The 27,855-nt window shown below is 40.5% G+C and overlaps 1 protein-coding gene across 1 annotated transcript; it reads left to right on the plus strand.

The window, feature by feature from the left end:
* On the plus strand, positions 1–27,243 carry LOC132573689 (protein FRA10AC1). Its single transcript, XM_060241329.1, has 14 exons — positions 1–210; positions 5,901–5,977; positions 7,487–7,576; positions 7,679–7,724; positions 10,683–10,759; positions 11,553–11,636; positions 12,081–12,165; positions 13,272–13,317; positions 21,680–21,793; positions 22,656–22,698; positions 23,026–23,153; positions 24,387–24,425; positions 25,465–25,549; positions 26,184–27,243. Exons 1-14 carry the CDS (start codon positions 178–180, stop codon positions 26,224–26,226), a joined length of 990 nt encoding a protein of 329 aa, XP_060097312.1. The 5' UTR covers positions 1–177; the 3' UTR covers positions 26,227–27,243.
* Positions 27,244–27,855: the final 612 nt, after the last annotated feature.

Raw genomic sequence — 27,855 nt, forward strand, 5'->3', positions numbered from 1 at the left:
ATGACGAGGAGTTTCCCCCGAGACAAGAAAACGCTGCGGCCCTTTCGCTGCCCGGCTCCCTCGGCCTTCAGTCGCAGTTTCCGATAGGGCGCTTCTTGCTGTGGGACGCCGCTGAGCAAAGGCCTAATCGCTCCGCTCCGATTTGTGAGTAAGTGAGCCGTAGGGAGGCTCGGAAGTATGGATCCATCCCAAATGAAGCTCTCCAATGCTGTAAGTAACCGTGTTTCGCTGCGGGAGGAAGCGCGGGGCTCAGACTCTCGCCTGGCAGAGAAAGGCGGGAGTGGGAAGTCACGCCCTGGAGGGCCGGGCATTCTCATTTCTCCCCTCCTTAAACGAGCCCGAAGAGTAGGCGTTTGGCTTTGCTCTTTCTGATGTTCGGAGGCGAAGGCTTTCCAACCGGATCAGTGATTCGGCTACAGTACCTAGTGATTTCACCCCAGCCTAACCCCTTGTACTGGCATTGTCACATCGGGATTCAGGCCTGAATGCAGATGCTAACTAGATAAAGAGAGCTCGGTGATCCCGACTGTCACAATTTTATGTGTCATCTGCTTCCTGCTGTTGTTGTGATGGCAGAATGGGAATAATCACAGACATGCTGCTCTGAGCTTCTTGAAGGAAAACTGGAATAAAACGTAGTAAATTCATTTTTAAAAGAATCGTCCTGCTTTGCACTGTACATCAGTAACCAATATACTTTAAAAGATGCTCATTAGCCTAATTAACTATGAAATTGTATGTTAGTGATATGAAACTATATATTGGGAGTTAATATTTTTGTACTCCACGTTAGTTATGCAAAACTACTTCCCACTGCTTCCATATTCATAATCACTATTGCTGATTGGAACTCTTCGATTACCCGTATGTATGTTGTAAAAGGAGGAAATCGTTTCCTTCCACTACTCTTTTTAAATTATAATGAAGGTGATTTTGATGAATTTATAATATGGTCATAAAGAGATATTAAAGGGTGATTAATCCATGTATCTTGTTGCAGAACTGCACTTTCTTGTTACAGTTCATGTGTTTCTTGTATTAGATGAGGTTTAAAGTATTGTAGAAAAACAAGCCATTGAAAACCATAACAGTGTAAACTATAAAAGTAAGCCATCCTTTACCCACACCTCTGGGAATAATAGTAGGATAATTAATTACCATTTCTAAGTGTTGGGAATCATCCATGGCAGAAAGGAATCCCCACTTCTGCAGGGAGCAAGTGCCAATACAAATGGAGTAATAGAAATTGCTGGTTTATTGGAAAGGGTGTATATCCTAGCTACACTAACATTATATATATATATTATATATATATATATATATATATATATATATATATATATATATATATATATATATATATATATATATATATGTATATATATATATATATGATCCTTGTTGGATCTCATACGTATGCTGATCCTTGTTGATCCTCATACACATAGAAAAACTATGTCATTCTGGTTCTGTACTCTTACAGTGCAACCCTAAAGAGAGCTACACCCTTCTAAGCTCGTTGACTTCAGTAACTCTGTTTAGGACTGCAAGACCAATCATAGAGTTGGAAGGGACCTCCAGAGTCATCTAATCCAACCTCCTGCACAGTGCAGGAACCTCACAAATACCTTCCCCCCAACACACACACACATCCCCAGTGTCCCCTGCTCCGTGCCCAGAGGAACCTCCAGGATCCCTTGCAAAACTGGGCGGGAGAAAAATTGCTGACTGACCCTAAAGTGGCAATCAGCATTTCCCTGGGCATGTAAGAAAAGGCCATGAGAACTAAGCAATGCAATCCTTCCTGCCCTCCCTCTCATGATCTGTCTGATTCACAGAATGAACATTACTGTCAGATGGCTATCCAGCCTCTGTTTAAAAACCTCCAAGGAAGGATAGCCTACCACCGCCTGAGGAAACCTGTTCCACTGAGAAACTGCTTTAACTGTGAGGAAGTTCTTCCCAAAGTTTAGCGGGAAACTTTTTCAATTTAATTTCAACCCAGTAGTTCTGGTCCGACCTTTTGGGGCAACAGAAAACAATTCTGCACCATCCTCTATATGACAGCTCTTCAAGCACTTGAAGATGGTGATCTTATCATCTCTCAGTCATCTCCTCTCCAAGCTAAACATACCCATCTCCTTCAACCTTTCCTCATAGGACTTGGTCTCCAGACCCCTCAGCATCTTAATTGCTGTCCTGTGAACACGCTCCAGCTTGTCTATAACTTTCCTAAATTGTGGTGCCCAAAACTGAACACAGTACTCTAGGTGATGTCTAACCAGAGCACAGTAAAGCAATACTATTACTTCACATGATCTGGACTCTACTGTTGATACAGCCCTGAAATTGAATTTGCTTTTTTAGTCACCACATTATACTGCTGACTCATGTTCAGTGTACGGTCCACTAAGTCCCCTAGATCGTTTTCGCACATACTACTGCCAAGACAAGTCTCCGCATCTATTATACATCTGATTTTTCCTACCTAAATGCAGAGCTTTACATTTATCCCTGTTAAAATTAATTTTATTTGCCTTACTCCAGTTTTCCAGCCTGTCAAGACCATCCTGTATCCTGTTTCTGTCTCTTATTGTATTTGTGACCCCTCCCAATTTAGTATCATCTGCAAATTTAATAAGCATTCCCTCTATTCCTTCATCCAAATCATTTATAAAGATGTTGAACAAAACAGGTCCCAGAACAGATCCTTGAGGCACTCCATGGCCAAAAACAGACAGCTGACTTGGGGAGGCATCAAGCCGCCCCAGAAGTAAGCTGGATGGAAAAGGAGTGGCCAGGAGCCTCTGGACAGCATGCGGCCCACCCCCAGAACATGGATGGGCTGCGTGCACCCTGGAGAAGCTTCCAGAGCGCTTGTGTGCTTATCGGTTGCTCCCCAGGTGTTTCCTGGCCATGCAGATGGGCGGCGTGCAGGACGGGGATAGAGGCAGATGTGCACGTGTATATGCACTTTTTTGATCCGCCTGCATTCCATCCCCGGGGCGGTTTAAACCGCCTCTCTGTTATCACTCTACTTGTTACTCCTCTCCAAGAGAATGAGAAACCATTCACAAGCTCTCTTTGGGTGCGATCTGTCAGCCAGTTATAGATTGAAATTGAACTTACCCTTCTCCTTTCACACATAGACCAGCATTTATAGTTGGGGGGGTGGGGTGGAGTATTCTTTACTCACTGCATCGCATTTTCTGAAGTCTGTGTGAGATTTACATAATAGAGAACATGTTGTTGGGGAAAATTTTACTCACTTTCCCTTAAATAAACTGAAGCTGGATACAGGAGTATATGTGAGGAAGAAGTATTGCACAATCTTTAAAAGAACTCTCCTAGCTTAATAATTTCCATATTTCAATTCCGAAGTATTTTCTGTTCTTTCTACATTTATAATTGTGGCTGCATGCCTGACTAAGAAGGAACCGAATTTACTTGTTTGTCATTGAAATCTGACTGTATAAACTGAACCTTCATCCAGGAGTTAAAATGATTGGATATAGGAAGGCTAACTAGATGCCTATATTTGAAATAGGCCTAAGCTGTTGTAAATCACCCAGAGCCCGACACTAGCTGGGATGGGCTGATTCATTAAATTAATAATAATAAGCTGATTCATCCAGAACAAATGGTAAACTATCTTGGATTATCTCTTACCTTGACAACTCTTTAGGGTTGCCACATCATTTACAAATTGATTACAAAAGTGGGGGGAGGGGTTATATGATGGTACCAATTCTGTTTTCTACCTTTTGTAGAAAACAGAATTGTCTCTTAAGGGTGACAGGTTTGACAAGAGCTAATATCAAAAACTGGAGAGTGCTTCAGAGTAGCAAACTATCACCATTCCTCTTATTAACCTGCTTGCCAGAGACCAGTGGCACTTTTAAGACCAACAAAGTTTAATTCTGGGTATAGGCTTTTGTGTGCTTGAGTTCTGGATTGCTAATCCTCATGTTATCTGACCAGGCCTGTAGTCAGAAAAATTTTGGTGGAGAGGCCCAGAAGATAAATTGTTAGGGGGGGGGGGGGCGTAAAACACTGCTGCAGTGGCTGCCGCCCCCCTTTCCTCCCCTCCCCTTCTGCGACTCCGCATGCCGCCCCCCACGGTGCCTCCTTCTCTCTCCCTTCTTCACACTTTTAAGGCTCAGGGAAGGGTTGGTGAAGCGCTGCTCCAGGCTCTTTAAAAGGTGACCCCCAACCGATCAGCTGATTGGCAGGAAAACTGGTGTAGAAGGCTGGCCACTCAGCCCCTGTGCCGCTCTGGTGTGTTCACAATCAGTGCTGGGGGAAGGGCAGTGCTGTTTTTTCCATGGGTCGCTCATTGCTGCTGCCCCCAGCACTGATCATGAGCACACCAGAGGGGCATAGGAGCCAAGTGGCCAGCCTTCTACACCGGTTTTACTGCCAATCAGCTGACGGGGGGGGGGGGGTCACTTTTTAAAGAACCCGGAGCAGCACTTCACCACCCCTTACCTGGGTCTTAAAAGTGTGAAGAAGGGAGGAGGAGGCGCTGCAGGGGGGGACAGGGCGCGGAGCTACAGAAGAGGAGGGGGTCAGCCGCTGCAGCAGTTTTACCCTCTGATCAGCTGATCAGCGGGGGGGGGGTGGCAGTGTCTGCCTTGGATCTCAGCCCAACAGAGGGGCCACAGAGCTTTAAGGGGGGGGGGGTGAATGGAGGGGCCGTGCCCGCCCCCAATGGCTATGTGCCTGTATCTGACCAGATTGAGACACATAGTCCAGAGTTTCAGAATCTAAAAGGCAGGTCTCCAGGCTGCACAAAGCCTCCATCTACAGTCCAGAATTAAGCAAGTCACTTCCCCTAGCCAGGGTTCCTTGCACTAATGAGATGGAATGCAAGGCGGAACTCCCTCCTGGTTCTGGCCTTGAAAGCCTGTAGTCCCCATGATTTCACTGGCACCTGTGTCTAACTCCCATCCTCAACTCTTTCTCTGAAACTGCAGTCAGCATGACCTCAAGTTCTCAGAGAAAGATGCTTCTGTGGTTTTTGCTAGGTCACAAACCTAAACCAAAGTTATAAAAGCTAAATTTGAAGGTCAAGAATGGCTGGGAGGCCAGTTTCTTGGCAAGAGTGGCTGGACCATGCTGAAACAGCATCACCTTATCAACTGCCACCCACTTATTTTCTTACAGGTTAAAAAAAAGAAGATTGTAGCTCATTTTTCTTTTTACATGGAAGCTTTGTCTGAGAAGAGGTAACCTGAACAATAACATGTAATTGATTTATAGTATTGTTTTCTGAAGTGGGAGGTCCTTGGCAGATATTTGTATGTATGTAAAAAAAATCTGTGTATTCCTTTCTGATGTAGTATTTCCATGCCCCCTCTTGTCTTTATAGTCTGTTCTGCATATGTAGCAGAGTGAGTCATAAATGAACTGCATCACTTCAGATGGGGTGTGCCATTTTTTAAGGCTGGCCTCCGAGAAAGAAAACAGCACTAAAAACTAAGGCACCAGGAGAGAAGTTCTAGCCCTGTGTGTTTGTTTCCTACTTCAAGGAAGGTTTTATGTAAGCGAACTTAAAAATGGACATAAGAGTGGTCAATTGCCTACAGTCTGAAGTGGTACAGGTTATTCAACCATCTTTGAATTTTACTTCTTCATTCCCACCTTGCTTTGCTACAGGAGCAGGGAGGGACAGAGGCCACAGACAGCAAAAATCTGCTGACACCTCCACCCTCTCTCCTCTCCTCTTTTCTTCTCTTGCATGTGAAGCCATCATGCTAGGACTTCCATAGTTTGACTTTGCTAACCACAAATATTTTTAGTTTTTTAAGCTGGGTGGGCAGCAGTGTCTTTTATGTTACCGTCTTGTGTGCCTTTATTAAATTTAATAATATGCTTTTTTAAATCTAATTTTTTTCCAGATCCTTGGTCGTGGGGACTATGACTCTGATTTCAGTGATGATGAAACCAGCAAGAAATCTGACAGGGAAAGAAATAGGTAACACATTGTACTAATTGTACTATAATGTGCCTGTAAATGAATTTAAGTCATACTCTGCTGTCATGGCTCCATCTATACAAACTGCTCATGAAAAGTAGATATGCATGTTTGATTCCTCTGCCACCTTTCTGTCAAATTTGACAGAGCAGCCTGTCTCCAAGGTGCTGTTGGGGGAAGGAAGTTGCCACATCCATCTGGTGTCTGTAGGCCATTTCATGTCTTGCAGGTCTGTGCTTCCAAGAACAGCATGGAGAGTTGGCTGGTCTTTTCTTTTTCTTTTTGCTATTCTGTCTCTGTGCCAGTTCTCAACATTATTAAGCTACTGAAAAATAGATCAATGTAGTTCAGGCCAGGCCAGTGTCAGGCTACGTAGGAACAAGACACCTGGCTGGGGGACATGAGGGGCTGTTGCTTCATGTTTCCTGCTGTCCTGTCTTTGTATTAACTAGAGGTGCAGTTTCCTGCATGCTTATGTGGAAAGCTCTGCTGACCTAATGGGTATTAATTCCGAAGAAGCATGCATAACAGTGGCAACCTACCTATCACTGGTATGACTAGAACAGGGGTGGCCAAACTTGCTTAACGTAAGAACCACATAGAATAAACATCAGATGTTTGAGAGCTGCAAGACACGAACAACGTATTTTTGAGAGAAGGGAGGAAGGAAATAGATGAGAGAGGGAGGGAGGAGGTGGAAAGAAAGCAACTTTAACTTTAAATGCATTCTTCAAGCTGCTGGCTGGCTTGACTTGGAGAAGTGATTTAAAGAGACAAATGCTTTCTCTAAGCCAGCCAACAGGGCAGTGGGGGCTTCGAGATCCATACAATATGTATGAAAGAGCCACATGTGGTTCCCGAGCTACAGTTTGGCCACCCCTGGACTAGAAAGTGGCTCAGAGAAGATATGTAGTAGTCCATTGCTTGACCCCAACCCACCAGTCTGGCTGCATTAACTGTTAAGTTCACAATCAGTCCTGTCATAACATATCCTGCAGGCTGGGCCAGCCCAGCCATAGAGGCAAACTACATAACTGCACTGTTACACCTACAGAATGATTCTTGTATAAAAAATACATAGTGTTACGTTTCTCACCTTGACTATCTTTCCTCCTAAACAGATGTCTTAGTGCTCATTGCAGTTACTCATTGGTAAAGGAAAGCCATTCTGCATATGCTCTGACACTATTTTCTTGATTCTAATGTCATATAAAGGAGCACTGTGCTTCAAGGACTATTAGGAAATTATTTAATAGTGATAGCAGCCCAAACTTAAGAAAAGTATAAAGAGGAAACAATGGGCAGTCCAAGACTAGGTGAATGGGTGGGAAGTGGCCCACTATCCTCCATCTTCTGTGCAACTGACCCTCTCGTAAAACTAGTTAGCTTTTATTTTAAGACTAAAGGCTTCTTATGTAAATGCTTTAATATAATATGTACGTATAGCACTGCTGATCTTTAAAAAATAATCAATTATGTGCTTTTTCATCTTTTATTGTATGTACCAAGAAATGAAGAGGTGTTACTTTCAAAGCCCTTCCAGAAAGAGAAACAGAGCAAGGTGGCCCACAGACAGGTAGCGGCAGAGGAATGGGACAGGTACTTTGCTATAGTTACCCATTTCCTCCCCCCCCCCCCAACCCCCATCCCGTAAAATAATCATTTGGTTTGTAAAACTGGAATAATTTTTTCTTTTATTAGGGAAGAAGCAAGAAATAGAAGATTTCATTTAATAGCAATGGATGCTGTATCCTTTAAATATGCATTGGATTGATAGCAACATACCACTTTATAGTGCCTTTTAACTGAAGGGGAGAAAATCTTTCTGTAGGAGAAATTTCTGTGGGATTTAATTCATATTCAGGGTAGCCAACCCCCAGGTGGTGGCTGGAGACCTGCTATTACAGCTGATCTCCAGGCGACAGTGATCAGTTCACCTGGAGAACATGACCTCTCTGTAAAGTGGACTCCGTGGTGTTATATCCCATTGAAGTGCTAAAAAGAAATCCTCTCTGCTGTTGAGTGACTTTGCCCTCCTGTTATTCCTCTCTGTGTGTTTAAAAGAAAGGCAGTTGAGGTGGTGTCCTTGCTCTTTGTGCACGTGAACTTTTAAAAACCCAGCAAAAATGATGGTTCTTTAGAAGCTCATAACCCAGCAAGTGGAGCTGTGTGACTTACTTGAGATCACCGTCCTAATAGGTTTGTCATTTATCCACAGAAGACACATGGCATAGTCAGTGACTTGGATCCAGCCATGCACATGTGGAAACATAAAAGGGCTTCATACAGTTCTGCTTGTGCAAGATCTTGTGCAACCCCTAGCACTTTCCTTCTTATATATTATAGTGCCCAGAAATTGGTTGCACAAAATTACTCACAAGCAGAAACACAAGTGGGGATGCAATAGGTTTGACTTAACACGAGTAGTTGTCTTGGTCTTTTCCCTGCATTTCTGCTTGTGAAAGAGCTCTAGCAGAAGGGGAAATTTTGTGCTGGATCCAATCTGATGTGTTCATTTTCAGAAATATTTTAATTCACTTCCACTCTTTATTCTGGCTGTCCCTCAGACAAGTTGAATGGCTAAAATGAAAATGTATGTAAAATTTGTTTAAAAATCTTATACAGATTTCTTCTTCAGTGTAAAATGGCTGTTTTGGGGAATGCAGGATTTAAACTGGAATAAGGAAAAAAAGCTGGTGCTGCTATGAAATTTGCTTTGCTTTAAATTTGGTTTGAATGGGTAGTCTGCAGTGTTCTAGGTGCTGCATATTTAGGAACATCTTCAAAACCAAATGGGTTAAAGAGCGGAGCTGCCTTAGTTTAGTACTTTCTAGAAGTATTGCTTTCTGGACCAACAGAGCCACTGGCTTTTAACCAGACTTTCCCGGTATAATGAAACATCAGGCTACCAAATTACACAGCACTTAAGGAAATATAGCATGAACTCAGTGCCTTACATAACTATAACAAAATAATACAGGACAGGCCATGAGTTGTTAAAGTGCAGACACCATTATTAACAAAATACACAAAGTTCAACTGAGGACATCCCATCCCAGAAAAGTATTGAAAATGATCTTCCCATTAGTATGATCCCTGAGATAAAGCAACTCTAAGAAAGTTCAATGTCACATATTTGTATGGCAGAAAAAAGGTAAAGGTAGTCCCCCATGCAAGCACCAGTTGTTTCTGACTCTGGGGTGACGTCTCATCACAACATTTTCATGGCAGACTTTTTTACGGGGTGGTTTGCCCTTGCCTTCCTCAGTCATCTACACTTTCCTTCCAGCAAGCTGGGTACTCATTTTACTACCTCAGAAGGATAGAAGGCTGAATCAACCTTGAGCCGGCTTCCTGAACCCAGCTTTCGCCAGGATTGAACTCAGGTCATGGGCAGAGCTTGGACTGCAGTACTGTATCTTACCACTCTGTGCCACGGGGCTACATTTATGGCAGAAGACACACATTAATTCTACAGCTGTTAAACCTGGTTTTTATTGGAAAGGTACCAACTGATGCAGTTCCGGGCTTCACCTCATCCACTATGCCTCCTGATCAAGACGCTAGCCAGCATCTGCATACAGGGTAGCTGGAGGCAGGGTACCTAGAATCCAATTGTTTGTGCCCAACTTGGCAAGGTCTGGTGTTTTAATTTGATTTCAGGAGTTCAGCTTACCTCCAGGGTAACTTTAACTGATGAATATTGTTTATAAAGTTGGCCAGAACCAAGGTAATGCCGGTAGATCAGTTTTAAAAATAAGAGAGAGGGATATAGTCAACATTGCATTCAGTCCTCCCTTTCAAGTTGGTACATTTGAAGGCCTGTTTTCAGCCTGCACATCAACTGGTAAACATCAACATAACCTCCTCCCTGGTTATACTACTTTTCCAACAGACATTAGAAACTAATGTAATTTGGTGGATCCTAAACACTTTTTAAAAAGACATTTATATTCCACTTCTCTCTCCCAACAGTGACCCAAAATGTCTCACATCATTCTTCTCCCCTCCATTTTATCCTCCCAATAACAACCCTGAGTGAAAGTGTCAGACCCAAGGTCACCCATGGAGCTTTCAAGGCAGAGTAGGGGTTCAAACCTGGGTTTCCCTAGTTCTAGGTCAGTACTCTAACCCAGGGGTCCCCAACCTTTTTGAGCCTGGGGGCATCTCTGGACTTCTTATACAGCATGCTAGGTGCAGCCACAAAATGGCTGACACCAAACAGCTGCTGCAGGAGGTGGAGCCAGCCACAGCTTACCTTCAGTCACAAAGTGAAGATTATCATGCTGTGGTGGCAGCTGCTGCCAAAGCAACGTTTTTAAAAATCTGCATAGCCAATCATAGACTCCAATGGCTAATCAGAAGCTTTACTGGGAATAGGAAAAGTCCCACCTGGCCCTTCCCACTTTCTAAAATCACTTGGTGGGCACCAGGAAAGATGTTACTGGGCATTGTGGCAGCCACTGACAGCACGCTGGGAACTTTTGCTCTAACTGTTAAACAATGCTGGCATAAACATATGTCTTGTAATTGTCTTAATTATTGGTATGACTTAACCTCCATTACAAGTAAACTTAGCTTTGGAATTTGTGTCCTTACAACTGTTACACCATTCAAACATTGTGTGTGGGCGGTTGGTGCCATGAAGCCCTATTAAGCAGCCATTGATGAGAAACACTCACAGTGAATTCCTTAATTCTCTCAGTATGCAAGGCATAAGAAACTGGTGAATGACTACATTTTGTTCTATGGTGGTAAGAAAGAAGACTTCAAACGTTCAGGGTAAGTGCCGGCTAATTACCAGAGTCTGTTTTTTTAAAAGCTTCTCAATAGGGAACATCAAACAATTCTAGACAGTTACATTCTGCTTGTTTGTGTTCCATGTTACACTGGCTTACAGAACAAAGAACATTTTTGGCACTCCAAAAGATCTTGCCTTGCATTGAGGTTGCCTGTTCTTATAGGAATATAAGAAGCCCTGACTTTCAGACCTCAAGAGCCTGGCTTTGTTAGCCACTCTGTTATGATGAAGTCCTATGAACACTTTCCTGGAAGCAAGCCCCATTTAGTAGACAAGAGTAGGATTCTGAAGAGTCCTTCTTGGAATTTTTCTCTTAGGCACTGAAAGTTTGGGTTCCCCAGAGAAAGGCCTCTGTAGAAGATCTTAATTGTCAGGAGGTGCCAGAGTTCTTGGGGTAAAAACAAAAATTCCTTTGATGATGCACATTGTCTATGGCATTTAAAAAAAACAACACTGCTTATACATTCAGAACCAAGAACACAAATGAATATAACATAATTGAGAAGTTTAATTTTACGGTACATGGGTTAAAAAAAGGCACACTTGAATGGCTGTTTCAACCTTGGTTTAATATAAAATGAGGTAGGCAGTGGCCCTTGAAAATTTTAATGTTGCTTTTCAGATTCTGGTTACTGTTTTGTTGTTTGTCATTAGAAAATGGTGTTCTTGTTCTGGAATTAAAATTTTGAGGTAAAATATGGACAGTGAAGATGTGATTGTTTCCTACTGTAAAAATATATTTGATATCTAGGTGTAAACATATTTTTTTCACAGAGCAAATGACAAGACTGACCTTGATATTGTAAGGGAAAACCACAGGTTCTTGTGGAGTGACGAAGATGAAGTGGATATGACCTGGTAACTTGGGCTGTGATTGAGCTTCATTTATTTATGTTGTGCTGACATTTTAATTCCTATGTATAATTTACGGTGTCATCTTGGATGAAGCACTTAGGAAGATTAGTACTGCACCTCTGTGGCCAAGTAGACTCCTTGATGAGCCATAATGAATGTTATGAATTCCTAATTAAAAGCAAACTAGTATTAAAAACGCCCACAAACCAAGGCTTTTCCAAAGCTATTTCTAATCTGTGCTTTTAATGTTTATTTTTAACACAAAACTTCTGTTTAAGGTAGTTACTCCCACTGAATTTTCTGTAATTTTCTTCTGTAGCTACTAATTATTATGTAGAAATGACTTGCTAGTATTTCTGCTTTGCTGCTGTTTGAGCTAGGAATAGCTTCTGTTGCTTTTGCCCACTTGTATTATTTTGTGTACCTAATAAATTCTTCCATTTTCAGGGAGAAGAGACTTAGCAAGAAATACTATGATAAGTTATTCAAAGAATACTGTATAGCAGATCTGACAAAATACAAAGAGAACAAGGTACAGGTTTAACTTTTAAGTTTCATCTTGTTCGGGGGACGTGTAAGCCCAGGGTTGTTGTGCTGGGCAGGCAGTGGCAAACCACCTCTGATGTCTCTTGTTTTGGGAACCCTACTGGGTTGCCATAAACCAGCTTGGATTTGATGGCAAAAAAAGAAAGGCTCAAACATCCACGTTTGATCTCCTTTTAAGGGCACTTAGGCAGTAGGTTATTGAATAGAATATATATAGGTAAAGACATAGTATCCTGTATTCAGCTGCAGTCAGTAATGGGAGCTCCAAAGGATGAGTGCAGGAAGTAAGGCTATATATAGGGTAGTTTATCCATTATTGTTTACTGCCAGCTTTCAACAGAAGCTTATGGAAACTAGACTTTGTATGCAGGGATCATGTTTAGATAATAAATGGAATTCTGAGTGTTGCCGGGTCTGTGTTGGAAAATACCTGGAGACTTTGGGGCTGAATTCAGGAGAAGATGGAGTTTGGGGAGGGGCCTCAACATGGTAGAATGCCATAGAGTCCACCCTTCAAAGCACCTGTTTTCTCCAGGGGAAAGCAAGAGATCTTCAGGCCCACATGAAGGCTGGCAACCTTATGAACCTAGGCATGTTACTTTTTATGTTCCATTCTAGAAGTTGTCTTGGTCTTGTGAGCTTCCTCTAAGACAACTGTATATTCCCCTTGGAAGAGAATTACTGGTTCAGACCAGAGGTTCAGCACCATGTTTCCAGCAGAGGCCAGGCAGCTTTTCTGGGAAACCTGCTAGCAAGGCCTCCTGGTCTTTGTCCACTAGTAGTTGTTGCCTGGTAGCATTCTGAATGACATTAGAGGGAACTCTGGGTTAGAATGGATCTTGCTTATTTTGTAATATTTATTGTGCATGTAGTACTTTCAGTGATTAGTAAGAGGAACACATTGGGACGCTTACTTCTTTGGGTCACAAACCTGTTTGTACTCCAGATGTAGCCACTGATGAGATGCAAGGGAACTGAAAAGTTGCAAATTAAGATAGAAGAGGGACAGTCTGCACTTAGAACTTGGGGATTTTGCTCTCTTTTGGCTGAGTCTGGAAAGTTCTTAATGGTGCCTTTTGATTTCTCTACTAGTTCGGGTTTAGATGGAGACATGAAAAAGAGGTTGTATCAGGAAAAGGCAAGTTTTTTGTTTCTTTTTTTGTTTGTTCTTGCTGACTGGTTTGTAACACACTGTGTAATGCATTGTGTGTTTATTTTATTTATTTATCAAATGTTAATTTTAAAAGTTTCAAGCTTGCTTTGCAAAGGCTGCAGTTGTTGGCACAGATTAATAATATAGTTCACCACTAAGGGGCACAAATGCTTAACGTTGGAGTAAGGCCATCTTGAAGTTCTAGAGCAGTTAGTTTTTCTGAATTTATAATGTGGTTCTAAACAGAGTTGTGCCTTTCCAAGCCAATTGACTTCACTGGATTTAGAAGGGTATAGCTCTTCTTAGGATTGCATTGTTATTCCCCCCCCCCAACAATAAAGTTTATTTATCCTTTACATAAAATAGTGACAAAGTGTCAACAATGTAGCATACCTCAAATCTGACATATGAAAATCACAGTAAACAAGGACAAAACAAAAATTAAATACAGATCAAAAATAGATCAGTTTTTTGTAGAATGAATTGTTAGGTACAATGTCATATTGAGTTAAATACTTTACCATAGGAAACCAGACAGCTACCACACAATGGTCATATTGCTCAATCGAAAAATCAAAAGAATTGCATGCAATTTTATTCAGAACAAACAATTCCCACAGCCTATGAAACCACTGATCTAATAAAGGTGGAGAAGAGTTTACCCAGTTTGCAGCTATTGTCATTCTAGCTGCTGCAATCAGAATATTAATTAATTCAACAGTACTTTTGTTAAGCACATGGTCTTTCCATGTGTAAAAGGTATACATCAAGTTTTAGAGGGAGAAAGTAGCCTGTAATAAGTTTGATCTGAAATTGGATTTGTTTCCAAAATTTTGAAATATGCTTACATGTCCACCATCCACTATAAATGAAGCAACCTCACCACAATTTTAATGCAACTAGGTGCAATAGAAGGGACAAATTTATGTAACCTAGCTGCAAACCAATACCACCTCATAAGAATTTTTACAAATTGGAATTTAATATTAAAATATTAGATTTGTTACCATATGAGGATCAAATTCTGTTCCACTGAAAGCTGTTGATATGTTTATTAATGTCTTTGACCCAACTAGCCTGATAGTTTAGAGGTTTAGTTTCAGATGTATTAAGCAGAACTTTGTATAATTTGGATAGCATACCTTTAGAATCACCCTTCAAGTCCTTGAGCAAAGCCTCAAAAGCTGTTAAGGGGCGAGCATGCATTACTTGAATTTGAGGGGAGAAAAACATGCTTAATTTGCAGGTATTGAAACCTGTAAATTTCCAAACCTATCTTCTTCTGTAAAAATTGCTATTCTTTAAACTTTTAAAATACATTTTATTATTGTTCTCAAATCAGACAAGTATTAAACCTATTTTGTATGTATTTTAGGATGTCATAGAGGGGGAAAAGTCAGATGGTACTCTTCCTGTTAAGCTATAAAAACTTATGCAAGTATACCTGTGTAAAGCCTGAGTTTTTACCAATGTAGGTAAAAAACTGCAGGCTACTGAAAACAGTGATATTTAGTTTTAACATAGCAACTTTCCTTATTAAAGGCTAATATTAGTTAATTTCACCAACCCTTAATAAAACGTTGTATTTACCTTTAAAAACCAAGATGGAGTTTTTCTCCACTGCACATATTTTTGCTAACTGGAATACATTCTAAAACTGAATTGGAAAGCATACGTTATGTAGCCATTATTTGGCCAGAAAACTGAGCTAAATGCAGATCTGTTTACAGGAGAATAATAAAGAATGGCTTAACAAAAGTCAGTAATCATAACAAAGAAAGGGAGCTGTACTGTGTGGCTTCAGTGTTTGTAGATTACATTCCAGATTAATTTAAATTAATTTAATTTAATATTCTCATTCTGCGGACTCAGGGTAGCTCACAAAATGAAATACACAAACCAAAATACAATTTAATTAAAGACGTACAGCCCAACAAGCCTGCAGTACACTCTTGAAGCAAGTGATTACTGATAAGGTTGTCCCAGATTGTTGCTGGTTCTGCCACCACAGTGAGAGATGGACTCAAATCAAAAGGGCCAATATCACTGATACTAGGAGATGTCTATTTTTAATTGTTGTGCCCAGAGTATGGAAACGTGAACTAATTAATGCTAATTACATACACCAGTAGTGTAATTCAGGATGTCAGGATAGAAGTAGCCTGTCAGAGAGAAGCAGGCTATGGCCTGCCATTGAAATCCTTGCCCCTTGTGTTGGAATATAGAAAAGATTACATAGTAGAATATGACTTGGAATTAATTATGCATATTTTGATGTTGGTCAGAACCAAAAACAGTATCAAGATGGGGATCTCCTGATGTTCTAACTTGGAAATGGTGAAAGAGAGTGGCACCTATGGTATTCAGTAGCCCTGACCTGGATGATCTCATTGGATCTCAGAAGCTAAGCAGGGGTGGCCCTGGCTAGTATTTAGATTGGAGATCTCCAAGGAAGTCCAGGATTGCTTTGTAGAGGCAAGTAATGGCAAACCAGCTTTGAACATCTCTTGTCTTGAAAACTGTATGGGGTTGCCATAAGTCTGCTGCGACCTGGTGGCACTTTCCACCAACACTGTGCGGTATATTTTGATACAATGGAAACCATTTGTTAATTACTGGAACAGGCATTGATCTTGAAACCTAATTAATATTTAAGGATTCCTTTATGCTGAGTTTTATATTCGCTGTTTTCTGCTGTCTCTTCTCTATTGGCATCATCACTGATTGCAGGAGATTGACTGGTGCTCCACTGTGACAGAAGATGATTAAGTATATGTACGTTTGACGACATAATGGTAGCATTGCCATAATAAAAGATGGATGTATATTGCTGTTTATCAAATTTCTGAGTCACTTTTTCTCCAAACATTGCTGAAAGGTAGTTTTGTAACTATATCCCTGCAGTTTTGAGCTAGTGAGTAACTGGCCCAAGGGTCACTAAGTGAGCTTCATGCCACAGCAGAGATTTAAATACAAGTTTCTGGTCCAAGTCAAACCTGTAGCCAATATACCACGCAGCTGAGGCTTTGCTCCATCAGTGCCGTCCCAGTTTAACATTATGAATGTTACGCTATGGCTGGGAAATACTTTGGATTAGTGTAATGAGCATTTACAGTTCTGTCTGTAATCTACGTAGAATCATAAGGATGGAATTGGTCAGAAAGTGATTCAAGTCCAGTCTGTTACCTCACAGAAGGATACTCCCTTTGAGTGTAAGCTACATAATTTGGGACTGAATTCACCCATACCAGTTTAAATGCTCTGTGGATGTGTAGATGTGAAAGGGCTGTTCTAGATGTGTGAGTATCTGTTGTCTGAGATTTGAAAAACAGGCTATTTTAAATGTGTTAAAACAGAGGCTGTGGCAAATCAAATGCAAGACTGTGATCAGGCAGGCAAAAAGAGACTATGAGAAACATATTGCAAAAAACATAAAGACCAACAATAAAAATTTCTTCAAGTATATTAGAAGCAGGAAACCAGCCAGGGAGGCAGTGGGGCCCTTGGATGACCAAGGGGTAAAAGGATTACTGAAGGAGGATAGGGAAATGGATGAGAAGCTGAATGCATTTTTTGCCTCCGTTTTCACTGTGGAAGATGAGAAGTGTTTGCCCACTCCTGAACCACTTATCTTGGAAGGGGTGTTGAAAGACCTGAGTCAGATTGGGGTTAAAGAGAGGAGGTCCTACGACTGATAGATGAATTAAAATCTAATAAGTCACCAGGTCTGGATGGCATACATCCAAGAGTTCTGAAAGAACTCAAAGTTGAACTTGTGGATCTCCTGACAAAAATATGTAATCTTTCACTGAAATCTGCCTCCGTTCCTGAGGACTGGAAGGTAGCAAATGTCACCCCATCTTTAAAAAGGGTTCCAGAGGAGATCTGGGAAATTACAGGCCAGTAAGTCTGACTTCAATACCGGGAAAGTTGGTAAAAACCATTATAAAGGACAGATTGAGTAGGCACATTGATGAACACGGGTTATTGAGGAAGACTCAGCATGGGTTCTGTAAGGGGAGATCTTACCTCACTAACTTGTTACATTTCTTTGAGGGGGTGAACAAACATGTGGACAAAGGAGACCCAATAGATGTTGTTTACCTTGACTTCCAGAAAGGTTTTGATAAAGTTCCTCATCAAAGGCTCCTTAGTAAGCTCGAGAGTCATGGAGTAAAAGGACAGGTCCTCTTGTGGATCAAAAACTGGCTAATAGGAAGCAGAGAGTGAGTATAAATGGGCAGTCTTCACAGTGGAGGATGGTAAGCAGTGGAGTGCCGCAGGGCTCGTTACTGCGTCCCATGCTCTTTAACTTGTTCATAAATGATTTGGAGTTGGGAGTAAGCAGTGAAGTGGCCAAGATTGCAGATGACACTAAATTGTTCAGGTTGGTAAGAACCAGAGAGGATTGTGAGGAACTCCAAAGGGATCTGTTGAGGCTGGGTGAATGGGCGTCAATGTGGCAGATGAGGTTCAGTGTGGCCAAGTGCAAAGTAGTGCACATTGGGGCCAAGAATCCCAGCTACAAATAGGAAAACGTGCAGAAAAGGGCAACTAGAATAATTAAAGGTTTGGAACACTTTCCTTATGAAGAAAGGTTAAAACGCTTGGGGCTCTTTAGCTTGGAGAAACATCGACTGCGGGGTCACATGATAGAGGTTTACAAGATTATGCATGGGATGGAGAAAGTAGAGAAAGAAGTACTTTTCTCCCTTTCTCACAATACAAGAACTCATGGGCATTCAATGAAATTGCTGAGCAGTCAGGTTAAAACGGATAGAAGGAAGTACTTCTTCACCAAAGGGTGATTAACATATGGAATTCACTGCCACAGGAGGTGGCGGCGGCTACAAGCATAGCCAGCTTCAAGAGGGGGTTAGATAAAAATATGGAGCAGAGGTCCATCAGTGGCTATTAGCCACAGTGTGTGTGTATTTGGCCACTGTGTGACACAGAGTGTTGGACTGGATGGGCCATTGGCCTGATTCAACATGGCTTCTCTTATGTTCTTACGTGTTTGTATTGGGTTAATTAATTGACCGAGAACCATGCAAGAAGGTTGGTTTACAATTTATATTTCAGCCTGCTTAAACTTTACAAAGCACATGTGATTTCAGTCTAAAGGACTGCCAGAAGCCAAGAGCATGGTATACAAGGGAGGCCAACAGTAGCTCTCCAGATGTTTTTTGCCTACAACTCCCATCAGTCCCAGCCATTGACCATGCTGGCTGGGGCTGATGGAAGTTGTAGGCAAAAAACATCTGGAGAGCTACCGTTGGCCACCTCTGGTATCACATCATGCCACCAGTGAAGAATTTTAGCAATCACAACAGATGCAGCATTATTAGCCAATCTAATCTAGGATTCTCAGCAGCAAATATGACGACCAGTTGGATCTTTAAATAAACCAAATCTTTTCATCCAGGACTTTTTTTGAGCAGGAACGCACAGGGACATAGTTCTGGCTGGCTTGGCAGGAGGGGTGTGTGGCCTAAAATGAGTTCCTCCCGGGCTTTTTCTACAAAAAAAGCCTTCTATGATACAATGGTGACATCAGGGGTGTGGCCTAATATGCAAATGAGTTCCTGCTGGGCTTTTCCCCCTGGGTTGATTAAAAGATCTGTTGAACCTGAAAACTTGTTGGATATGCAGTCCATTTATAAGCCTTAATTTATTTTCTGGGTTGGGCCCAGTCAAAATGGCAGCCAGGTTTATAACACAGGCTACAATCCTGATCTATTGAAATAAATAAGTTTTTATACTGGTATGGTTGGTCTTTCTCTCTCTTTCAAGTCACAGCTGACTTACGGTGATCTTGTGACATTTTCAAGGCAAGAGACATATCTCTAAAAGTATGATTTAAAAATGTTTCCATTGTGAAAAGCAATTATTTACTGTGGCAGACAAAAGGCTGTCCTGCACCCGAAGAGAAAAAACAGCCGGTCAGATGAGCCTATGGTAGTGCTGCTCCAGCATCCAGTCACTCTTCAGAAAGGGGATGGAATGTAAGAGGGAAGCACAGCAGAGGAAGTTTAGCTCTGCGACAGGCAGAGAGCACTTATAGCTCAGATCTGGCTCATCGAAAGGTAGCTCTGCCTGTAGTATGGCAGAGTAGTATAGCTCTAGCTTTGGGAGAGAATAAAGTACACAATTGTCAGCCTTGTCTCTGGTAATAAGCAGACCTTTTACCATTTAGCCTGACTCTTGGGAAAGGGCAGACTGGTGTAGGTAGCATTCTGTGTATGTGAGAGGACCCAATCTAGTGACTAATCAATTTATACCTGAAAGCATTGAAAAAAATTTAAACCACACTCTGAAGTCATAACTAGCTTAAGTTTATGTGCCTCAGCCAAGTTTCTCTTCTGACTATCTGGAAACCTGTGATGCTTATCTATTCTCTGAAATCAACCTGTAAATTAATAAATTTTCTTTGTTTATATACAATTCCTGTCTCAGTGATCTCCAAATTCTACGTGAGCACCACAAAATTTACCTCATGGCAGTGAAACCATTCCTATATCCTTGCTATCTTTAGGACACCCGGTAACTGAGGGGATGGTTTATAGTTTAAAACAAACCTGGTTACCCAGAATCATGGGAGACTGTGAGTCCCATCGGTTGGTAGAAAAGGCTTGTCATTTAATTTTTACAGTTATACAAAGCAATTGATTTTGTTCATTGCCTTTTCTTTAATGAGGATTTATGAAATCTGAATGCGTTTGATGAAATATACAAGCAGCAGCAACTCTCTGTATTCTTTGGTCCAAGCGTTAGCATGCCACTTGGTTTGACACTGCAGAACTGAAGTGTTTGAGGACACTGTCAATCCACTGGATAGCAGCTTAGGCGGACCATTCTGAGGTTAATCTGTCAAAAACAGTCCTGGAGGTGAGCTTATTAATACAGATCCTCACACGACCATGTGACCACTATCCAATGAAATGTTGTGGTTTTATTTAGCAGGTCCGTCTTAAACAAAGCTGTTTAGTTTGTTATTGAAGCAGTTCTTCTGAAAATAAGCATTTGGAAACATAAAACAATGTAGTGGTCATACCCTGCATTGCAGAGAACTACCTGACTAGCAGTCACTGCCCTGGAGGGCATTTCACATATTTGTTTTGAACAGGAGCCCTTCCTTCACTCAACACAGAAGGCAGTCCTGCTGTTTGGAAACTCCAGGGAGTTTGAAAAATAATGTAGAGTGTGATATATAGGAGAGTTCTGTTTCCCGAAGGGAAAAAGTCAAAATCTCCTTGGGCACGTTCTGGGTTAGAGGTGTATGAGTGCCAAATTTTGTTCTTGGTAATAAGTTCCAGAATGTTTCCATTAAATTATTGTCTGTATGCTTCAGCCATATGTTTATTCAAGTTGCAAGAAAAACAAAGCAATTAAAAATGAGTTAAAAACAAAATATATAAACACAAGCATCAACAAAGGGCTACTCCACTCCTTTTCAAAAATTTAGAAAACCAAAACAGCTCTAAATTTCTTCTGGAAGATCATGCCACAGCCTCAAGCAATGACGACAGTCCTTTCTTCAGGCCACAGATTACTTTGCTCCCTGGGGTATGGGCACGAGGAGCAGGGAACATCCTACAGAACATAGGCAAGCGCTGAGCTTGTTCTCAGAGATCCCATGCCATGAAGGGCTTCAGAAGTAAGAACCAGCATCATGAAATTAATGGGAAACTAATGCAGTTCTTACAGACAGGTTGGATAGGTTCCTGTCTTTGTTCCAATCTCTGTCAGATTTTCAAGGGCAGCCCTGCATCAATAGCATTACAGCAATCTATCCTAAAGCTTATAAAACATCAGACAGCATAGCAAGATGTCTATTCTCTAGAGAGGGGAGTAACCTTAGTAAAAGATGAAATTGATTGGTGGATTCTATCCCAATCCTACCACTCAGCTGAGGAAAGCATGACACCTTTCTCCAAATTAAGAGTGTCTTCTTCCAACAGTAGACATGTTGGGGGAAGGAAGCCAATAAAAGTTTATCGTAGCCACTACTCTTACCTGTTTATCCAGTAGGCAAGTTCTTTGAACATTGTAGGCTTCTAACCTTTGAAAATTACGTTCTCATCTAGGTTTCAGGTAAGACACATATATATGGCACCCCATAACTTTCACTCTTTACTGAGCAAAAACGCATGGAAGATAAACACTCCTTATATATGTTAAATCTTTAATGAAACATTACTTGTGAAAAATACCAATGGGATTAGATTTTACTTGAACTACCCTGATCTGTTGTTATTTTTTGCCAATATTGTGCACTGTTAAACACATAAACATAAAATGAATCCTCATTAACTGTTTTAGTTATTTGTTTCTGACCTCTTTGCAGGACAGTTTTTCTGTGGCAATAAACACTGTGATGAAAAGGAAGGCTTGAAGAGCTGGGAGGTGAATTTTGGTTATGTTGAGCATGGAGAAAAGAAAAATGCACTTGTTAAATTGAGTGAGTTCATATATTCTTGACATTAATAGTTGTGTTTTTAAGGTTAATGTGTACACAGTAAAGAGAAGACCATTGTGTTGTTATAGGCGGCCATTTAAAAGCTTTGGTTAAAGGAGAAGTCGAAGGCAGAAGGAGCTGCCTAGTTTGATTTAAAGTTAGTCATAACATGGCTGAACCACTGATAGCTGTTGAATGTGAACATGCATCATCCTGTCTTGCCTCATCTGCCGGCTATTGGATCCAGAACTTCAGGGATGGAGCCCTGGCTGATGTCTGTGTCCTGTCAAGTGACTGCCACAGACAACAGGTCTGGATGGTTGTTTGTGCCAGTTAAAGTTTCCTAGGCAACATTAAGTATCTTTCTCCTTTTCCCAGTATGTGTAAACAATAGGATTATAGAATGTGAGGATATATCAGTATCCATCTAGTTCAGCTCTCATTTTTGGATTCCCGTGTTTATCTAATATATCCCACAGGTGATTCCATAATTTCTCTGAGTGAATCCAGGCTTTCTCTGCCCCAGAGTTTTTCATCCTGTGTCCATATTTCAAACAAAATCAGCGTAATTTGAGAGCTGTTTCTTTATCGTTTGAGGTACAGCAGATTCTACATCAAGACCCCCTGAATGTTTAGAAATCAGGACCACTTCAGATAGAAACTTAGGAAATGCCTGGTTACTTACATGTATTACAAGTTTTTATTAAGTTTTTAAGACAGCCTTTTTAATTAAAAACCTAAAAACTAGCACTGACAGTTTCCTTAGCATGTGGGATTTTAAATGTGAAGAACTAGAAGACAAATATATAGAGATAACTGCCATCAAACATTTACTTTGCTAAGAGATTTTCCCTTTTTTTGTTAGGGCTCTGTCCAGAATGCTCTTACAAATTAAACTTTCACCACAGGTAATACATCATCTACTCTATCTTATTTTTGTATAAAATAGACTCTTCCCTCAAGTGCATCGCTAAAATTTGTCTCTCACAGGGTGGAGTCGAAACTTTATTATTCTTTTTTTTTTTAAATGCATATAGAAAAGGTATCTTCTTTATTTAATATTTACTCATCACCTTTCCAACACCGTTCAGTTGCTTAACTTTAAAACTGAAATTTACAGGGCCAACTATTGAAAAGTTTAAGGAAAACTTTCTTTTATAAACCCATGTATGTTTGTGTTGTATGCATTTGTAATGCACATTAGTATAACTCTGAGATGTATTTGTGTTACAAAGGAGAAAAGAAGTCAAACCAAAGAAAAAGAGAGCAAGCTCTGAACAAAGCTCTGAAGTGCTAAGAAGTAAGAAGTCGAGATTATCTTCACCACAAAAACACAAGTCAAAGAAAAAGAAGAAATATAAAGGTAGCCTCCCTCAGTTCTTATTGAATCCAAACATGAATAATTGATGCATATGTCTGATATTTTGGGGGATCACAAAGACTTTGACCATTAAGTTGTGTTGTCTTTGGTAGGCCTGTAGTAGAAATTAGTTCTGCTTGGGGAAGCCAAAGTGTATGTGTGTGGGGGAGAACTACTGATTACTGATTTATTTTCTGCAGGTTAAAAAAAATATTCAGATAGTTATACCTTTTGAAGATGAATGGTAAATACACAGTTGCAGCCTTTGTTGTGAAAAGGATTTATTTCAGTGTACATTATGGCTAGCACGATTCAAGAACTCAGGACCAATGGTCCCTCTAAACTGTGGAGTCTTGTGAGCAAAAATTCAACTTTGTGAGCTGCTGGCATTAAAGTTGTGAGTGAGTGATTTGGCTACTGCCTAAACTAGTTTGCTCTGGAGCCATCCTTTCTGAGCTAAGACAAAAATGTGTGAGCCAGAGGCTAAAAAACTGTGAGCTAGCTCACACTAACTCAGATTAGATGGAACATTGCTTAGGACTGTTACACAAGGTGGGGACCCCAGACTCAGTAGTATGGAAATTGGTCTGCAGTGCAACTAGCTAGAATCTGAGGGCAAACAAAGTATATATATGCTATTACTGAGGCAAAGAGACTTGTGCTTCTTTTCTTCTGTTGTGCAGCCCTAGCAGTTTTCTTGTACTGAATGGCAAGGCTTTTGCTGATCCAGTTCACTTCATAGAAACAGTTAAGAGCAGGATATGGTTGGGATGAAGATACAATTCTCTCTGCAACCCTTTCAGAGGAATGTGCTTTTGGAGGTGCATAAGAATCTGCATTCTGGCCCAATTAGCACATTACATGTCACTGAATCTGGGTGAGGAAGGATCACCCAGTTACCTGGGCAATAGGGATATGTTCTCTGAACCACTATGATACCAGTTCCTGTGAGCACAGTTTCACATTCTTTTACAAAGGCATTTAAAAAAACAGCTAAAAAAGGAGAAGTAAACAGTATTAATAAAATATGCCTCCTCTGCCTCTTAGCTCCACTGTGGATTTACTCGTAAATGTCAGATAATTGCGGGCAGTGCAGATTAATCACTAGCCAGTCATTAACTACAATTTAAAGGATTGGTGGGCCACAGGAATTACTGGGGAAAGTGAGATTTCTGTCCCTTAATGTTCATAAGAGTAAATATTTATGTAATGTTAATTATAATATGGCTTTTTCAGATCAAGAATTGTTAGAAGAATCAGATGATTCCGATAAAGGTAAATAATACAAGTGACATTTAACTTTTTTTTTTTAAAAAAAAATCATTAATAGCATTATTTTCAGTTTTTTTTGTTTAAATGTTCTTTCTGTTCATTAGTAAAATCAAAGACTGAGAAGGTAAAAAAGCTGTGAGAAAGGAACTGGACTATCTCAGAGTTTAAATTGATAAGTAGTCTCTGCTTTAGGAAAGAAGTATCATGGATTTGAAAGAAGATACATTTAGGAGTAAACTCTCTCCCACCTCATTACTGTGCACATGTGCAGATACTGAATGAATGAATGAATGAATGAATGAATGAATGAATGAATGAATGAACTTTTTATTACGGTCATAGACCAATATAAAAACTATGTGCAGATACTGAAAAACAAAATCAGTGGCAGTTCAGCTGCCATTGTATGTTGCCATGGCAACCACAAATATGTGTTGGACATGGTGGAAGATGAGATAGTGACAAATGGAGGGAAGACAGAGATAAGGGAAATGTAGATCAAATTTATGCTCATCTGTGTTTTCTCACATCTGCCAGCAGCAGGAGGAGAAGGGTGGGGGGCAGATGTTGCAAAAGGGGACCTGGAGCCAGAGCCCACATTGGAGCAAGTCAGGGGAGTGGTTTCTGTTTTCCTAAGACTTCGTACCATATTTTATATATATTTTACTTCCATTGGGCAGAATTCAAGAATTAAATTGTACAATTTTTTCCCAGGCCTTGTGTACAGTGTTTTCTTCATTAAGGAAGTCTTGTTGATCAAACATAATCAGGGCTTTTTTGTAGAAAAAGTCTACAGGAACTCATTTACATATTAGGCCACACACCCCTGATGGCACCATTGTTTCACAGAGGACTTTTTTGTAGATAAAGCCCATCAGGAATTTATTTGCATATTAGGCCACACCCCCTGATGCTAAACCAATCGGAATGGTGTTCCTGTGTGTTCCTGCTAAAAAACAACAACCCTGAACATAATATAAAATGTAGAAACGAATGGAGTAAAAGTTATTTTAAATAATTTTCAAGTCACACTGTTTAACAGGTTCAAGCAATAGTGATGACCAAGATGGTCCCTCAGATGCTGACTATTGGAAGGGTCCTGCACAAGAGACAGAAGAAAAAACACGGTCAGTGCTGACACTTTTCATCTTTAAAACTGTGTTTGTTTAAAGAATAAACCCACAAATGTAATTTCTTTAAGACTGATAATCTCAGAGTTCACTCCTGGTTCATGGCAGTCCATCCAAAGAACAGTAACAAAAAAAGGACTGGAGAACTCATATTCCCAAACCCCCATCTAATCTTCACTTGTTACTATGTTGTTAGTACTTCAAAACTGTAGCCTCTCATTGACACTTTTGGAGAAATGATGGGCAATTGTCAGTAAATGCTCCATTCTTCCTTTGTATGCTCCACCCACACATATCAGTCATCCAAAGGGCTTTTCAGTGTTGGTCATTTAAAAGCTTTGGTTAAAGGATCTTTTAAATGCATCTTTCCTCTTTTAGTTCCTTTTGGAATTCCCTAGCAATATTGGCATTACTGTTACTGTATCTGCTTTCAGAATTGATAAGAGTACATCTGCAATGCAACTATAATAGCATGATTTTTAAATCATATGCTTTTATAGTAATATGTACCAATTATTATTTTTTGTTTGACCAATCACTTAAAACATCATCAGCTAGCACTTTGAAGTGCCCTCACTAAGTGTAATTTCTCGAACTTCTTGAAATAATCTTACTTGCTTTTATTTTATAGGGAGGAAGAATTTGATGAGTACTTTCAAGACTTGTTTCTCTGAAATACAGTGTGGAGATCTCAAATTAGTTGCTTCATGCTTCCTTAGAATCCACAAATGAACTTCAAATGAGATGAGCCTCATTTTTTTCTTTCGGTGCGGTTTTAGTTTTATAGTTGATAGAAATTATTCAGCAAATCTTTCCTTGGACTTTTGGCACAGGAGTAATTTTGCATTAATGTGGTCTTGGCAGGTTTTTTAAAAAAATATTTACATTCAAAAACTAATATGACATTATGTTAATACTTTTTGCAGGCATCATCATTCTAAGATGAAGATTAATAGGTGTGTAGAAGTTGCTGGATGTTATTTAAAAAAGACCACCATGTGTACTGAGAAATGATAATAATTGAGTTTAGCCCAATTACATGAACTGCTCTGGAAGGGAGCTGGGGGGAAAGCCAGAGGGGGGGAGACTTGCATACAGAGCATTTTTTGTAGCAGGAACTCCTTTGCATATTAGGGCACACACCCCTGTTGCAGCCAATCCTCCAAGAGCTTACAGGGCTCTTATTACATGGCCTAATGTAAACTCCAGGAGGATTGGCTACATCAGGGTGTGTGTGGCCTAATATGCAAAGGAGTTCCTGATTAAAAAAAAAAAGCCCAGCTTGCATAAGATGTGAATCATTCCTCCTCTGGCTCCCAGCTCCTTTGCTGGCACAGAAGCCATCATGTCACAGCTGGCATTTGATGTAAGAAGCAGGTCTAGACTGATAATAGCTCCTTGAATAGATTCCCATGACCTGTCTGAGTGACCTCAGATTTCAAGGACAGGTGCAGCTGTGTTTCCAGGACCAAATGACCCTAAATACCTTTTCTTGGAAGTATATTTTAATGGCATACAAATGTGCTCTATACTACAGCCCTACCAATCCAATGTATTTATTCAAATGACTGGAAGTAAACTGATTAAAATGTCCATTGGAATCTGTTGGGATTAGTCTAAATAATTATATTTAGTCTAGCTGAGCATTACGTTGTTATTTATGTTTACAATTAAACCCTTTGAAATATAAATTGCTTTTTGTTACATTATGTTTCAGAATATATGCTATTAACCACTGCATACAGATTTCATATGCATCTCTATAGATAACTTCTTTAAAGGGACTTGATTATGAAAGTCCTTCCCCATAGAGAGCCAGTTTGGTGTGGTGGTTTAATTGTGCCGACTCTTATCTGGGAAAACTGGGTTTGATTCCCCATTCCTCCACTTGCAGCTGCTGGAATGGTCTTGGGTTAGCCATAGCTATCTCAGGAGTTGTCCTTGAAAGGGCAGCTGCTGTGAGAGCCCTCTCAGCCCCACCCACCTCACAGGGTGTCTGTTGTGGAGGGAGAAGATATAGGAGATTGTAAGCCGCTCTGAGTCACTGATTCAAAAAGAAGGGCGGGTTATAAATCTGCAGTCTTCTTCTAGTGCAAGACTAATAGGTTGTGGGGATGAATGAAAGGCCCTTGAATTACGTAAGTCCTAGCTGACTTCAGATTCACCCAGTCCAGAACCTTTAGCACTGCAGCACAAGTGAATTGTAGCAGTGGGGATTTTCCAGTGATGAAAAAGGAAGTTAAGGTCCCCAATGACCACTAAAAAGGCTAAGCTGGGAGCCATGGGACCTGCTTGCACATACA

Source organism: Heteronotia binoei, chromosome 6 (genome assembly GCF_032191835.1).
Source record: "Heteronotia binoei isolate CCM8104 ecotype False Entrance Well chromosome 6, APGP_CSIRO_Hbin_v1, whole genome shotgun sequence".
NCBI lineage: Eukaryota > Metazoa > Chordata > Lepidosauria > Squamata > Gekkonidae > Heteronotia > Heteronotia binoei.

Coding starts and splice junctions, on each gene's coding strand:
- LOC132573689 (XM_060241329.1), top strand. CDS start 178: ATGGATCCATCCCAAATGAAGCTCTCCAATGCT. Junction 11,637..12,080: donor GATGAAGTGGATATGACCTG/GTAACTTGGGCT, acceptor TTCCATTTTCAG/GGAGAAGAGACTTAGCAAGA. Junction 22,699..23,025: donor AAATTAAACTTTCACCACAG/GTAATACATCAT, acceptor TGTGTTACAAAG/GAGAAAAGAAGTCAAACCAA.